Source organism: Uloborus diversus, chromosome 3, assembly GCF_026930045.1.
Source record: "Uloborus diversus isolate 005 chromosome 3, Udiv.v.3.1, whole genome shotgun sequence".
Lineage (NCBI taxonomy): Eukaryota > Metazoa > Arthropoda > Arachnida > Araneae > Uloboridae > Uloborus > Uloborus diversus.
The window spans coordinates 194,734,206-194,751,453 of NC_072733.1; the positions used below are offsets into that span (position 1 = coordinate 194,734,206).

At 32.6% G+C, this 17,248-nt stretch overlaps 1 protein-coding gene across 1 annotated transcript; it reads right to left on the bottom strand.

Moving 5' to 3' along the window:
- Positions 1-423: 423 nt before the first annotated feature.
- On the bottom strand, positions 424-11,347 carry LOC129218624 (beta-galactoside alpha-2,6-sialyltransferase 2-like). Its single transcript, XM_054852945.1, has 5 exons — positions 11,145-11,347; positions 8,048-8,657; positions 4,309-4,508; positions 3,647-3,821; positions 424-665 (listed from the first exon to the last, which is right to left on the bottom strand). The coding sequence occupies exons 2-5, from the start codon at positions 8,634-8,636 to the stop codon at positions 424-426; spliced, it is 1,206 nt and encodes a 401-aa protein (XP_054708920.1). The 5' UTR covers positions 8,637-8,657; positions 11,145-11,347.
- Positions 11,348-17,248: the final 5,901 nt, after the last annotated feature.

Sequence of the window (17,248 nt, forward strand, 5' to 3'; positions counted from 1 at the left end):
TCAAATAGTAATTGTTTAAAAGAAATAATTAATCATTTTAGTATTTAGTAAAAAGATAAAAATATGATAAGGCAATGATAGGGTAATGTATAATAGTAACTATACAAGTTCAGCAAAATAATACTTTAAAAGTATTGATATTTACTCACACAAAACTTCTAAAATATGTAGAACATTTTAATGATGCCTTCCATTGAACCTTTTAAAAATATTACACAAAATCAAAGTAACCAGATGTTTCATTTTTTTTCCCCACAATGCAACAAGTTCTTTTTTTTTTTTTTTTTAAATACTATTAAAATTTTAAATGGTAAAAATTTGCTTTAAAAACAAAAAGAAAGAAGCAATAAAGAAAAATGAATCATGATATATTTATCAATGTATAAGAAAGATAACTTGGAAAACTCACTAGTTTACAGCAATTTAGCAGTTCTGTTTACCAAAACCTGAGAGAACAATTTTGCCAGTAACAAAAATGTCTTTATCAGTACCTTCATTCAGAAAAAGAGAAATAAGTTTTTCTGAAGCTAAGGGATGCCAATCTCCAAGTGTGCATCCTATATCTTCATGAACATCAAAATAATGGCAACGTTTTGTCAGTCTCATTGATGGCACATATTCGTAGATATCAACTGAGTTGCATAAGTGAAGCAAAGTGACTATTCCTGAAAAAAAATAAATAAATAAATAAATAAATAAAAAAAAAAAAAAAAAAATATATATATATATATATATATATATATATATATATATATATATATATATATATATATATATATATATATATTTAATTTATTATTTTATTTATCACATGTTTCTTATCACAAGTTTCAGCAACGCTGATGCACCTATCACATTGTTTTACCAGAACCTAAATCCAGCTGAATAAGTGAACTTCATGTTGAACATTGTCATCTTCTGTTCAAGATGACTCCAGCATTACAGCAACCACCTTACAGCCCAGACTTGGCCCGCAAGCAAGTTCTGTCTCTTGGGGTTTCATCTATTTGGTCCATCCAAATAACATTTTGGTGGGAAATAATTTGCAGATGATGATAATGTTCAACATTAAGTCCTACTGTGATGAAAGATTTTTATGCAACTGGACTCGGGACTCTGGCAAAACAATGCAATGGGTATGATGCATCAACATTGCTGAAGAAAAATAAAAATTGTCTCCAAAAAAAGTGATTATCATGGTTAATTATTTCTTTATTATCTTCTGCAAATTATTTAATGACCTACCCTCATATGACTTATGTGCAGTCAACGTTCGACATCTTGAAGTCCCACAGCTTTTTCAAGAGTTTTGTTTTGAAAATAATGAAAACACTCAAATAATAGAATATACAAGTTATAAGGCTTCGAGTTATCGAGAGCTGACAGTACAATAGACCTTCAACTTTGCTCTATTTATGACCAATTTATAAAATAGATATTATATAATATCTATGTTTTTTTTTTAATAGAGCATTAAAAAATAGTCGATTTACTCTGTGTGTGTGTGTGTCTGTATCTACATATATTTTTATGCTCAGAGAAAGAAATTTTATTTAAAAAAAAAAACATGAAATGAAGTTAATGTAATTAACTACATAATTTATACTAATTGTATAGTGAATTACATTATTCTGACATTCACATAAATGTAAGAATTTGAAGTGTATAGAGAGCTGCACAATAGAATAACACATAAATATTGCTTGAGGATGCAACAAAATAGCTTTTTTTTTTTGAAATTGAGCTACAGTTTAAAGATTTGAAGAAGTTTGGAAAACTCCTCATTGCTGAAAACATTTCTAGACTGAAACAAGCTAGATAAATTTTCTGATTTTACATCAGTTAATATTCAACAGAAAATGTATTTTTTTTCCCCTTCAGGCACATTATCTGACTAAGCCCCAAAAAGAGGATTACTAACAAGTCAAAAAAAAAGTCTAAGTTTGTGTCGTACTTTTCTAAAAGAAATAACTGATTGTGAAATATACTAAATAAGAGTAAACATGCTATCAATCAAACTGAAAAGATTTCTTAGATTCCCTTAAAATACAGCACTGCTCAAAAGACTCTAAATGTGCTATCTGGGTCAAGTTAAATAGTAGTACACATGAATGTTAAACACATTATGCACAAATTCATAATTGAATTCAATCATTCTAATTCTGTACATACATTAATGTACTGTTTGCAAACCTCTATTTGTATCAATGATTAGCAAAATACCATTTTTTTTTAATGTGTTGAGGTAATACAACTGCACAAAATAACTCAAAATAAGTTTACATTACACTTAAACACAAGTACACCTTTCAAAATTTTTATTTTCAGAAATTTAAAACTTATCATTCCTCTATAGAATAGTACTTGCTTCTTAATTTTGTTCAGAGAACATCTTTTGAGTAATTATCTGCTTTCTTTTCAATCATAATTTTTCATGAGTATTCAAACACTAATGCACCACTAACTTATTTAATTATTTGGATGTTTTATTTATGTATAGATTATGTACAGCTTATGTGCAAATGCTTTATTTATATACACATTACTGTAGTGCATTAAAAAAATCATATGTTTACTTTTGAAACACAAACCTATCAAATGGATATCATTATTGAAAAATAGTAATTTAACAACTTTCTTTCCTACTCCTATGTGAGTTTTATATTAGAATATGCTACTGTGCTGATGGTTAAAAATTGAAGCACCTATAAGAAGTAGCAAACCATAAAATTTTGCACTAACCTTACACTCATACTGGTTAAAATTTAGTCTTAAGTTCTCTTGAAGCTATCCAAAACATATTGCAGAAAGAGAAAAGGAGAAAGTTGGTTTGAATAAAGGAGACAATTTACTTTATTAGACATTACATGGGTGCCTATGGGTCAAACTTTCTAAAAATGTGATTGACTAAGAGAGTGTTAGAAAAATGTTCTTACACAGCAACTTTTCACTCAACAGTGCAAACTATATATATATATATGCTAATGAACCTTTAAGGGAGCAGAGCAATGACATTTCTTATGTTTTGAACTAAACAATTAAAGTGAGCTAGTTTTATACACTTCAAATTATTAGCGCAGTATTCAGTATTTATAAAACATACAATTCATGGCCATAAACACATTATCAACTTTGCACTCATCAAGCTATCAGATAAGAGTTGTTTGATTTTCCCTTGATTTGAAAGTAAACGTTTGGTTATCCTTTGGAGCGTCATGCAAGAAAAGTATCACCCTTAAACAAGAATAAAAGGTGGATCCCACGCTTGATATAACTCACGAAAAATGAAGCACTACTCATTACACACAGTCATAACGGATGAACAAGAATTTCAAATCCGTTACTGGGGGATTGCACTAGAGTAGCCTAAATAAATTTTCTGTGAAAGTCACAAGTGTACATACATGTATATAAAAAACCATATTAGGATTAGCAATGTTTAAAAATCTAGCTCTAGGGGAGGATTGACCACTAGTTTCATTTATGATGCATCCTTGGAGGACTGGAAACCACTCTACAGCTGCAACACCCACATTAAGAGTATGTTTTTCAAGAATAAACTTTGTATAACATTCTTTGTACTACATAAATATTCAATTTGCAAATGTAAAACACATTATGATCAACTAAATGCAGACAAACATACCTAAGAATCCAGAAGATGGGGGATTAGGTTCAACAGGCACCAAGGTATTGGTTTGAATGAAATCCCATGAATTCCAAAGAACTTCTGGGTGTAAAATATAAAATGGTTGATCTGGATATGTTTCTCTATGCAACCAGTAAGGTGAAAATAAATCAAAATCTGGTTTTTTGTACCACTGAAATAGAGAAAAATAAAATACACACACACATATATATATATAAGAGCATTTCGCTTCTTTTGAAACTGTTTAACTGTGTAAATGTATGATACAAAAGTGACAAACCATTTTTTATGAATCACCGGGGTGGATGAATTTTACACGTGAGAAACAGGCGACTGGTATGTTTCTGAATTGATCTTTTGGACAATTTTAAGATATTCTTATTTGTTGTTAATCTGCGGTGAAGCTTTTTTTGACAATAAATGCAAAATATTATCTCTTGTGCAGGCGTACCCGCAGACTCCACACTGGGGGGGGGGGCTGTCCTTAAGGGGCCCAACAGCCCAAGGAGTTGAAAAAAACTAGCACTAAGACTCATTAATGTTGGAAACATACACTGATTGTCTATGGGAAGAAGCCCTACAAATTGTGTTGCAGGGTGGGGGCCCAAAATTTATAGATCCGAGTCAGCTCTTGCACAAAAAATGAAAAATAAAATTACCTCTTCAAGTGATCCATGGTATTTTGATGGGTCCCAAACTACTAGAGTAATGTTTCGATACATTGGTGAATTAAAAAAGTCAAACTCTGGCTTTGAAACAACTTGAGAATTCAAAAATCTAATTGTAGTTTTTGACCCAACATCTTCTTCATAGTTTTCAGTTGGTGCACTATTGAATCTCAGGACAATGTCATGTGAATCTGAAAAAAGAATATGAATAAATCCAAATGGTACATAACCTTCTTAAAATGACATTAAGGATATGAAAAAATACAAAAAACTTTTGATAACTGATTAGGAAGAACTATAAAAGCTATTCAACATAATAACATTTTGCAAAATTAAATCATAAAAGGATATATAACTTGTTAAAATATAGGATAACTCAAAAAGTTAGTGCCAAACTTTTAGAGGAGAGAGATTACACTTAAAAGAATGACAACAAACATCAGGAAAAAGTGGCCACACTAGTATACAAGACAGTGGCTAATAAGAAACATTTATTGGATATAATTAGTACAAATGGTGCACTAGATGAATGCAGTCCCTAATTCAGCTTAAGTCTATCGGCACAGTTAGGTTTCTTAACTGTAAGTAATTATATTAAATTTATTTTAAAAAAAGCCTTTAGAACACATTCAATCCATTTAAACTTTGTTGTAGGTTTCTACAAAAAAACAACTAAACAAAATATTGTTGAGCTTCAGGTGCAGCGCTTACAACAGGTTTGTCGCATGCAGTATTTTTTTTTTATTTCTTTAACAAATATTATGATGCGGCTCATACTCCCAAAAATACAGTAACAATAAATTTGTTGAAGAGTTATCCATTATTCAGGATTTCATGATAGCTGTAGCATCTGAACTAAAAATTCATCCCATGTTATTTGTAAGATTTTACAAAATACGTTTTCTGATTGCACAGTATTTGACTGTCCCAGAGATTTTCGCATTTCCAATTGTTTGGGAAATTATATGCAAGCATTTTGTACCACTTTTGCTAAAGAATATTGCAGGTTCGGTAACTGAAAATCAATTGAAAAGAAAAGTATTATTCAATAAGCCAATGTGTCAAAAAATATTGAAAGTGTCCCAAACCAGATTTTCTCAATCTTTTTTGACCTGTGGACCAGTGAAGGCAGTCAAAAATAATCGCAAATCGGTAAGTCCCCTCTTCGCCCTTTTTTTTTTTTTCATTTTTCTCAAAAAAAAAGGGTATAATATACTTAGTACAAATTCTACTCATGGACTGTTAAAACTAGAAAAATGTTTTCCTTTTTTTCTTTCCTTTTATGACAAATAAATAAATAAATAAGAATAATAAAAATAAATAATTAAAACTGTGGTACCATTAAAAACTTCAAAGTTTAGTGGACGGTGGGAATATTTTTTACAAATTATAATTCATAATTAATGCATAGATAAATATATAAATAAAACTATACTTGGTTCTAAATAACTGTTAGGATAAATATTTAAAAGTTAAAATTGTTAATTATTGCATTAATCAAACATAAGTAATAAACAATGGCAAAAAACACAGAAGATGTTGAAATTAACCATAAAATTTATGTACAAAACACCATATTTTATATTATTGTTATTATAGTTTTGCTTTCTATTTCTTTTTTTTTTTTTTCATTTGAGTAAGGGGAATCCCCCCCCCCCTTTTTTTTTTAACCTGGGAGAGTGAAAGTTTCTGAGGGCAAGTGCAATTTTTTCTGTGGACTGGTAAAAGTCCGCCGGACTACCAGCTGAGAATCACTGGACTACATTATTATTATTATGTTTTTATTGTTTTCATTTTTGTATAGAACTTGTCATTTGTAATATTGCCGTATATTTTGCACCTGTTTGCATTATGAAAATGTTTCCAAGTTTCTAAGAAAAATCCCCTAAAAACTAATTAATAACATCTTAATATGGATTTATTTTTAAAAGTTTCCGTTTTCATGCATTTATATGTACTAAAGTCAAAAGAAGCAAAAATATGTAATTGCTTATGTATCTGCATTTGTATTTAATCTGGGATCCAATAATAATCCCAGTAACTAATCATTCGACAGTCCATTTCGCAAACGCAACTATTCCACTTGCCTTAAAAAATTGAAAATATTTTTGTAATATTTTTTAGCATTCAACGCTGCAATTAAACAGTTCTGATATGTGTCTGTTGAAGTTTGCTTAGAAATAAAACAATAAATAATTATTTGAAGATAAATCTATGTAACAGTACCTTGAGAAATCTACCAATTTATTTGCGTGTCAGAATTTAATTCCAATATTTTGAATTCATTCATAAATATTGTCTTACATGATTGAAATGATTCCTTTTACCTAGACGAATAATATGAAACATTTAGTCTAGCAGAACATTAAGATAGTTTTATGTGAATGTACAGTTTCAAAGACTGCATGTGTTACGACTGAAAAACAATCTTTTAAATGTTTTATATGTATTATTAAGGCGAACACATTACTATGCAATGCAATTTGATGGTTATTTTGTCCTACCACGACTTAAACATTCATAGGTCTCGAAATCGAGCCTTTACACCGTAAGTAATTTTACTGTAGTTATTCCTTAAATCCCGCCAAATGACGGAAGTGGCAGAAAATGTAAGTTCTTGTTGTACGCACTTTTTCCCCTCTTTGGACAGCCGTTAAAGGAGCGCGAAGGGAGCAGGATCGCAGATAGCCATGGTTGAGCAGAGCAACATGTGGTACCTTATCAAAAGCTTTTTGAAAATCAATATAAACAACATCTACACTTTTTCTTATTTAAAGTCATAGTAACATTGTCAGAGAAATGTAATAAATTAGTAGCAAACGATTTACTTTTCCTGAAACCACACTGCAAATGAGTCAACAGACTATTAGTCTCAAAGAAGTTAAGTAAGTTTCTTGATAAAAATTCAAAATATAACACTTGATAAGTCTCCTCCTCGTGGCTGGATTGCTTTAACTGATGTTCCTTTCTTGTTATTATTTACTTCATTTTACTTACTATTACTATCATATTTTTTGAGGAAAACATTTGTAAGAGAAAAACATTGAAATCTGTATTTAGCTCAATTGAAACATTTCCTTCCATTTTTTTCCTTTGAGAAAGAGGGGGAGGAGGGGTTGGAATTATGGTTGTATGAAAAATAAATAGACGAGCATTTACTCTACTACTATTTCTTTCAACTAATCATGAAGATTAAATTGTTACTTTTTTCTTTCTACCTTCAAGTGCCTCCTTCTTGACTATTTTCAGTACATACAATTTGATTATTTTTCATTAGTTTTATAAAAGAAGATTGCAAGACACTGAAAATTAAAAACTAGACGGGAAGATAAACCTTGAGACATTGTAGACACATTCAAAGTTTGCAATACTGAAAAAAAAATATATAAACCTTTTCTCTAGCGAAATCACCTCTGCTTTGAGGACTGCCCTATTTTTACTTTTCTTAGAAAAAGTGAATATTTTACAAGATATCCATAGACCTGCATATGACAGGACTAGCATTTTGAAACAACATTTTAAGATTTAAAAATATGTAAAACTCATGCAGAGAAATAACATATTGCAACAGAAAAAATTCAAAATATACAAAATATCAAAGTTAAGAAAGGCAAAATTTTCTAAAATGAAAATGAAGAACAAAATCAACAAAGAAAACTCAGTTATGTGCGATGCTAAAAATATAAATAAATAAAAACATCAACATTTTTAAGCAAAGGAAAATTCATACCTATTTCTTTGCCAAGCTTGGACCGATACATAGAACCAGCACTGGAAACAATGGCACAAGTGTTGTGTTTATCAAAGATATCAAAGAATGATTTTTGAGGAAAATATTTTTCATAATTTAGAGTCTTGAAAGGTTCAATATTTTTATGTAACATATCAACATTTACCTTTTCTTTGAGCTCGCATATGAGCTCTTGTCGACTTTTATCCGGCAATTTCACATTCTGTCTTTTAAATTTGACCCTATAAATGTTCGTTCCTTCTTTTTCTTTGTGAAAAATTACATTTCCAGCAACTAACTGAGCCTTACGAAGCTGTATTAACAGTTGACTTCTATATGTATGAATTTTACTTTTCAATTTATCCATAGGCATATTGTCAGATGAGTTCCTTCGTAAGATAGTTGGTACACCATTGCTGAATACCTGATTTTCTCTCTGCATAATATGAACATTACGCAACATTATCTGCTTCTTCTCAAGAGCTGTGCGCCAATATTGACTCCACAAAACATAGGCATAGCCAATAACTCCAAATAATATCATACAGATGAACATCCATATGCTGATAGCAATAACAGGAACTCTCATTTTTAAATAATTGTAATGTACCTTGAGAGAAAAAATACAATTATAACACGTAAAAAACAAAATCAAAATTTTTTAACATTAGTGACGTAAGAAATATCATGAATTATATCAAATACATGACAGATACTTTATAATTTCTGTACTTGGCAATAAAAATAAGTTTTGAAAAAAAGTGGTTGTTAGTTTTTTTTTTCCTGGCTGTACCTAACTTCCATAAACAAGCTCAGTGAAGTTTGAACGATGACAAATTATTGTCCCTTGCTACACTAGGAATATACATATACTCTTGAATTATTTTAATTAAATTTAAACTACAAGTAACATTGGTTGTTTTAGCTATAAGTAAAAATATTAAATATTGTAAAAACAAAGCATATAGGCTTTAGCTAAATGTCATTATTTGCTCAAACTATTTGCAATGGTTTTTACATTTTTACGCATCTATTCGTGCTTGATTCCCCGAATTTTAAACTTTAGCTTTTAATTTTGATATATTCAAATATAAGGAACCATAATGTATCATAACATGTAGAATTAACTTTCTATAAAACAATTTTTTTTATTTGAAAAATTAAAATTTGTGTCTGTTGCAGGAGTGATTGTGCGGTCATGCCTGTGCACGGGTGTTACATATTGGGTGTTACATTTTTACGCATCTATTAGTACTTGATTCTCTGAATTTTAAACTTTTGCATTCAATTGTCATATATTCAAATAGAAGGAACCATCATGTATCATAACAGAGTATCAACTTTCTAAAAAAAATTTTTACTTGAAAAATAAATGATTTTTTTGTTTTGCAGACGTGTCCGTACGGTCATTCACGTAACACATACAAATCATTGTTTTTTAGGCACAAGAAAACTTCCTCGAAGACTGGGACTTTATATAATTATACATGCCTATCACATGTGATTATTCATTGTTCATTGTGTAGTATGAAGTGTTGTTCATATGAATGAACATATTATGATGCATCCATATTATGATACATTGTATCATTTACAATAATATCAGAATGCAATCGACAAATACAGCTCTGTTTTAAACAGATAATCCAACAGAACTTCCCAAATTGACAACAATTTTATAATGAATGAATTTGTTACAAGAAAGAAAATCAAAAGTTTTTTTACTTAAAATTTAGAATGTCTTTTGGTTACTACAATATTTTTCTGACAACACAAGTTTTAATTGAGATTGCTTATACATTAAACTAAATTACATAGCTGAGGAAGGAATTTCGTATGAATTTTGTTTTAGGGATATACAGTGAAACCTCCCTTAACGGACACTCCCGAATAACGGACAGCTCTAATTAACGGACAGTTTTGCAAGTCCCAGTCCCTCAATATAGGCCATTCCATGTAATTCACTCTGAATAACGGACACTCCGAATAACGGACAGTTATTTCACAAAAAAATTCCCTTGCGATCGTAGCACTTCCGTTTTTTTTTTTCTTTTCACAGAATATCTTATAGTATCTGCTTACCTTACTTATAAAGCTTTTCATCCTCCACAACTGATATTCCACCCCCCCCCCACTTGTCATTTCCTTATCAGTTTCTTGGAATTAAAAGGGTGGTAATGGGCAGAGGCAGCGATTGGGGCTTAAAAGTTGGGGCAGAAAAAAAAAGAACTAAAAGGCATGGTACTTTTTGCGGGCAGCAAAAAATGAAAAAGGAAAAAAAAGTCATAATTTTGTAACGGCTAGTTTTGAGAATATTGAAGCAGAGTGAAAACTGATGTCAGTCTAACAATTAACGTACGTTTTTCTTAAGATTTTAATGAATTTTGTATACAATAACTATTCAAAAGTTAAGATAAAAAAGAGGAAATTGGGTGCTTTTTCTAACTAGGGCTCTCGGGAGATGCAATTGAGCAGACCGGCGCCTGTAGTAGTCGGCTTTATGGCGCCGTGGTTTCGTTGGGTTGTTTAATTTCTAGATATGAAAAAGATTTGCCCATATTCAAGGTCATATTGAAAACTGTCAATCATGCAATAGTGATACTCGAGATAAAATAAATAAATTAACCATAAAAAGTTTTTTTTGGGGGGGGGGGAGGGCGGGGGGGGGTTGCTCCGCCGAATCGCCGCCGTTGGTAATGCAAAAAAGAGATGTCAAACTGTTTTAACTGATTACTTTAATTGATTAAATGCTTTTTAAGACAAGTGTGTGCTGTCAGTATACCTTTATTAAGAAAAAACGGATTAATTACACTTGATGTAAAATGTAGTAAACCTTTCGCAATTGTTTCGATTGTGTTCTACAAAGGGAACAACAGCCCACTTTGAAAATGGTAAATTAAGTAGTTCCTCCTAATAGCGGACACCTCCCAATAACGGACAAAACTTCTAGTCCCTTGACTGTCCGCTATTCGGAGGTTTCACTGTACCATTAAATAGCATTAAATAGATATCGGATGAAATGGATTTCCACAGCACGAAATATCAGATATGATTTCATTATAACAAAAAATATAGAGGAGAAGTAAACAACACTTACCAAACCATGGGACTATTCACAAAAAAGAATATAAATGAGTGTTGGAATCTACGCTACAGGTCCAGTTGTTTCTAAAATAGATGAATAAAATAAAACACATTTTGCCCAATTTCTTGCAAGGTCGGCAAGAAAAAAAAAGGCAATATCTGATCGACAGTGAAAATCTCAAAAATTACTCTGCAAAAAGGACGAAAACAGTTCTGTTTCTGTTTTGTTTACATTGTTCATATAACTACTAACGACATTTGACGTTCAGAAGAGGGAAAATTCATATTCACTGGCCGTAGCCTACGCATTGGCTTAGCGAAAGACGAATATCCATTGTAACAGTTTGGCGACAAAATTCCATTTCCGCTAGAGGGCGATATGCCCCCATAACTCCCGAGTGCTTGCGCCCGAAATGGGAAGATTGGTGGCCGAGCACTTTGGGCGCCGAGCGTTTTGCGCGCCAGGAACTTTGGGCGCCGGAAAGCGAATTTTGAAACCCTCAGTTACAGTGCATTGGCAAAATTCGAAAGCTGCCAAAATGGTTGGCGAGAATTTCGCAGTAATGCTCTTTGCGGAGCGCAATGCTGCGTATGCTCTGCGCAAGCGCCGCTGCTAAAGCGAGATTGTTTCAAAACGAAGTTCATTATTATAGGCGATTCTCATAAAGTTCTGTACTTTTTAATCTCTGAACGATATTCTTGATCTAATTAAAGAATTATTTGAACACAAGTTTAATCAAATTTTTAAATGTTGCAAGTCGTGGACCGATATTACGCTAGTTAAATTTTGTACTGAGACTTATAAATTTGGTTTACAAATGCTCAGTGTGCAGTCGTGAAATTTTGGCTTCATCTTCATACCGAAATGGGAAGATTGGGCACCCCATATTGGGCGCTGGGAACATTGGGCGCCGAGCACTTTGGGCGCCGGGAACTTTGGGCGCCGAGCGTTTTGGGCGCCGGGAACTTTGGGCGCCGAGCGTTTAAGGCGCCCAGCATTTTAGGCGCCGGGAACTTTGGGCGCCGGCAAGCGAATTTTGAAACCCTCTCAATTACAGTGCATTGGCGAAATTCGGAAGCTGCCAAAATGGTTGGCGAGAATTTCGCAGTGCTGCTCTTTGCGGAGCGCAATGCTGCTTATGCTCTGCTCAAGCGTCTCTGCTTGCAACCTGTCCGTTTGAAAACAAAGTTCATTGCATAGACCAGCGGTTCCCAACCTTTTTCTCTTTGCGAACCCCTTGGAACAGGCAAAAAAGTTTGCGAACCCCCTGATGTTGAAATTAGTAACATGTAAGAAACAATAAAAAAACAGCATGTTTCCTTTCCATTTTTTGCAGCATTTGATTGCAATAAACAAAAATATAATTGTAAAATATCATTAAGTGCAAACATTAATAAAAAGTTAAAACTACATCTACAAGAAAAATTATAAACAAGAAGTTTTATAAACCAACTATTTTTTTAAGCATACTTTAAATTGGGGAAAAAATCCTTAATGCGATATTTGTGGCTGTTTGACGGAACAAAGAAACTGAAAGTTTGGTTCAATGTCTGACAGTTTGAGTCTTAAATCAGGCTCTGCATTCAATCTGCTTCGATATTTATCTTTGAGATAAGTATAGGAGAAAAATCCTTTCTCGCACAGATATGTTGTACAAAATGGTAATAAAATTCGAATTGCTTTTTTGGACAAAACGGTATAGTCATTTCTTACACTGAGCCAGAAGTCAATTAACGAGAGCTCTTTAAAGGTAGTTTTCAATGAATTATCACAGGATAACTCGATGAGCATTTCCTTTTCAGGTAATGTCAGGGTGTTCTCTAAGCATGGATTTCCTTCAAAAGGATTGCGTATCCAGTTGTTTGAGAGAGGGACGTTACGCCTATTAGGAAAATACTCGTCAAAAGTTAGTTCAAGATGTTGCAGATGTTCACATACATTTCTTTTAACGCTTTCATCAAGTTTCATTGAGTTTTCTGATAAAAAACTACTAAGAGAAGTGAAACAAGAAAACTCACCCATTTCCAGGCATTGAATCCAGAAATTCAATTTTTTTACCATAGCTTCAATTTTATCATATACAACGAAAATATTAACAAATCCCTGCACCTTGCAAGGATAGATTTAATTCATTTAATTTTGAAAAGACGTCAGCTAAATATGCAAGCCATTGTATCCAAAGAGAATCGAATATGCAAGTGGACAAGTGAAATGGATGATCAACAAAAAATGCTTGGACTTCTGACTTCAATTCAAATAAGCGTGTCAAAATTTTGCCACGGGAAAGCCATCTAACTTCTGTGTGAAGAAGTAAAGTAACATGAAGGCTTCTCAATTCCTCACAAAGCGCGTGAAATAGACGGCAGTTTGTGGCACGTGATTTTATGAAATTTACAATTTTTACCGCATCATTCAAAGTAGCGGATAATTCTGCGGGAATACACTTACATGCTAATGCTTGTCTATGAATGCAGCAATGAGTCCATTCAATTTTCTCGTTGATCTTCTTTACTCGCACCACAAAGCCAACAAATTTTCCTGTCATTGATTTTGCACCATCCGTGCACACACCCATACACAAAGACCAATCTATTCCATTTTCTTCAAAGTAACTGTTGAGCAGTTCGAAAATTGCTTCTCCAGTTGTTTTGGTTTTCAAAGGTTTTGTAAATAGTACATCTTCTTTAATTGTATCGTTAAAAATATACCTAACATAGACAAGTAATATTGCAGCGTTTGCTACATCAGTCGACTCATCAAGCTGGATCGCAAAATTATTCTCTTTTATTCTATTCACAAGTTCTTTCTCCACATTACTTGCCAAATCAGTAATTCTGCGTGATACTGTGTTGTTTGATAGCGGAACCAGGTCAATTTTTTTTGCTGACTTTTCTCCCAGCATACACTTAGCAATATCTTTAGCACACGGTCCAATTAAATTTTCTGCAATTGTATGTGGCTGTCCAGATCTTGCAATTCTATAACTGACTCGATATGAAGCTTCAAGGGCCATTTTACTATCTTCGTTGGATTCTAAGAAGAACGTAGAGACGCTACACTTTTTATTATATTCCAATTTTCTTTTAAAATATTCGACAGGTTTGTCCTTGTGTGTCGGATGCTTTGTTTCGAGGTGTCTTCTCAGAAGTGACGGTTTCAAACTGATGTTCGCTAGAACTTCGTTGCAGAGAAGACAAAGCGGTCTAGGTTCAAACTCTTCTCCAGTAAAATAAAAGCCCATTTGTAAATAGTCACTGTCATATTTTCGCTTTTTTCCTTTTTTCTCCCCTAGTTCACTTTTCTGTTTAGTCGGGGGAGGCGGCAGTTCATTACAGCTATCTATTTCAATATCCTGTGTTGATTCGAAAGTTACTGCTGATGTTGAGGGTTGATCGATTGACTGCTTGTCCATTTGTCGCTCAACCAAACTACCAGTTTTCAACCATCGATCCATAGCAGCAGAAAGTTATTAAATCATAAAAATTACCAACACGATTATAACTTCACAAACAGAGTAGCAAGTTCACGTAGCAAAACCAATTGCAAACAAAATCACTTGTTTTCAAGCATCTCTAAAGTATCTCTAAATACGTCTGTTAACAACTATTTCCCCAGAACTATGAGCATGCTGATGTTATATATTTTTGGAAACGAACCGATGGGTAAAATCCAGTATTAAATTTTAAGTTTGGAGCCTTTTGCTGTCATGTCTGCTATTCGATGACTGAATTCGACGGAAATTCCCGAGTTATATTTCAACCAGATTAGAAATAATACCCCTATGATGCATTGTTTGAGAATTCTTTCTTTTTGTTGTCTATCGAAAAAAAAAATGAGAAAATTTATTTTTAACCAAGATTATAAAACCGCTGAAAGATTTTTTTTTTTTTGGGCTTAGTACAAGAGTGTGGCGCGTTTTCAAATTAAAAAAAAATTTAGTAACTATGTGTGCAAATTGAATATTTTATAATTTTTTACCAAACTAGGAAAAATCCGCCATTGCACCGAAATTTTCGCGAACCCCCTTCCTGCACCTCGCGAACCCCCGGGTTCGCGAACCACCGGTTGGGAACCCCTGGCATAGACTAATAACAGTAGACCGAGCTATGGTAACCCTTTTGCTGCTCACAAACCAAACCATGTGACTGGTGGATATCCTAGCAACAGCGGGCGTTAATCGTAGCAGACGATCAATAAATAAAATAAATAGAATTGCGAATCAGCGAAATAAAATAAATAGAATTGATGGAACACGGAAGAATAATCTTTTATGGAGTCCGATTTGTCAATTTGTTATTCTAAGTTGTAAATATTTTGTTAATATAGTGAATTTTTCGTTTAGATAGTATTGTGCATTTTCTTTTGTCAATTTCAATAACTCTCTAAGCAATAAAAGATGTAAGCAACCAAGAAGAATCAGCAAACGGTAAGATTTTTACCTACAGTTTCAATTTAAGATACCGATTAGTACATTTTTGCGTTAACGCAAAACGTTTACGCCATTTCGTTCACGCCAACGCTGACAGCTCCAAATGAAATAAAAGTTACCGAAAACTGATCAAAAACTATTACTAATGTCAAAATAATGCATAACTAAAAGAAAAACAGTTCAATCTCTGCATCTGGAAGTTTTTTTTAATGAAAACACATTGTCTCAAAATACATGTCGAGTGCCAAACTATAGATAATGCTGCCATCTAGCAACCATGCTGCCAAAGTCTTCGCCAAGCCCTTCCACTAGTCACATGATACATCTATGAACCAATTTTCTTCATCAGCAAGAATGAGAAAGCTCGGTCTACTCTTATTATTAGTCTATGGTTCATTGTAATAGTCGCGATTGTCATAAAGTTCTGTATTTTTAAAACTCTGAACGATATTCTTGGTCTAATTAAACAATTATTTGAACACAATATGTATCAAGTTTTTAAATGTTGCAAGTCGTGTATGGATATTACGCTAGTTAAATTTTGTATTGAGACTTATAAATTTTGTTTACAAATGCTCCTTATGCAGTCGTGAAAGCTTGGCTTCATCTTGATACGTTATGGCTTTCATATTTTAACTCGTATTATATTTAAAATCCTTGAAACTTATGTTTTGTCACATACAATCTTATTTTGTGAAACAACCACGAATTTTGTTAGCGTTACTAAAAAGTTGTTATATTGTTGACTAATATAATGTAAAAAATATATGAATTTTTTAGGATATATTTGGCATTTCTTTTAATTCAGTATTGATTCAATGTATTTTAATTCGTAAATATACTTCAGTTTGATTCTTGTGTGTTGAAGTTACGCATAATTCAAATTTCAGACGATATTCCTTTTATATTTTCCGAAAAATATTAAAGTGCATTTCACTTATGAGTTAAAAACTAGTTGGGTTGTGGAACAGTCAAAAAATATTAAGAATTTTTCCCACCTTTCCTGCAATCCTACTGGTGATTAAAAAGTTAAAGTTGAAAATAAAGAATGATAACAGAATATCATATCAATTTATTTTAAATACTAATAAAATCTCGGTTGTGTTTCTTTAAAAAAAACCCTATATTGTCCCCTCAAAGCAACAGTAAGATATCTTAGTGTTATATCTGTGATTAGGTATGTTACTGTTGTTCTGAAGCTATGATGTATTTTGGTTTTGCATAAAAAAATCCGAGTTTAGACCAAAATATCTAGGACAGCATCAAGACAAGTAAAAAAAAAAAAAATTCTGAAGATGGAATGGCAGATCTACCATGTTGCAATTGTAAGGGGCTCCCAGGACCATAAGGCTATAAAGATGATTCAAAATTGCAGCCTTTTTTTTTATTTTTTTTTACTTAGTTCTATGATAGACAAAGACTTAATAAACTTTTTAGAAATATCAATATTTTGAAATTTACCAAACTAAACAATGAGATGGGCTGGTCATTTCTCAAGAATGGAAAATGACAGAGCTGCGTTGACGGTCTTTAGTGCGGTCCCATTTGGACAGCGACCAATGGGTAGACCAAAAACAAGATAGGTCGACTGTGTGGACTCTGATTTTGATTTCATTAAAATCAAAAACTGAAGGTCAACGACAAAGAGGAGGACAGCCTGGCGGGATCTCCTGAAAAAGGCCAAGGC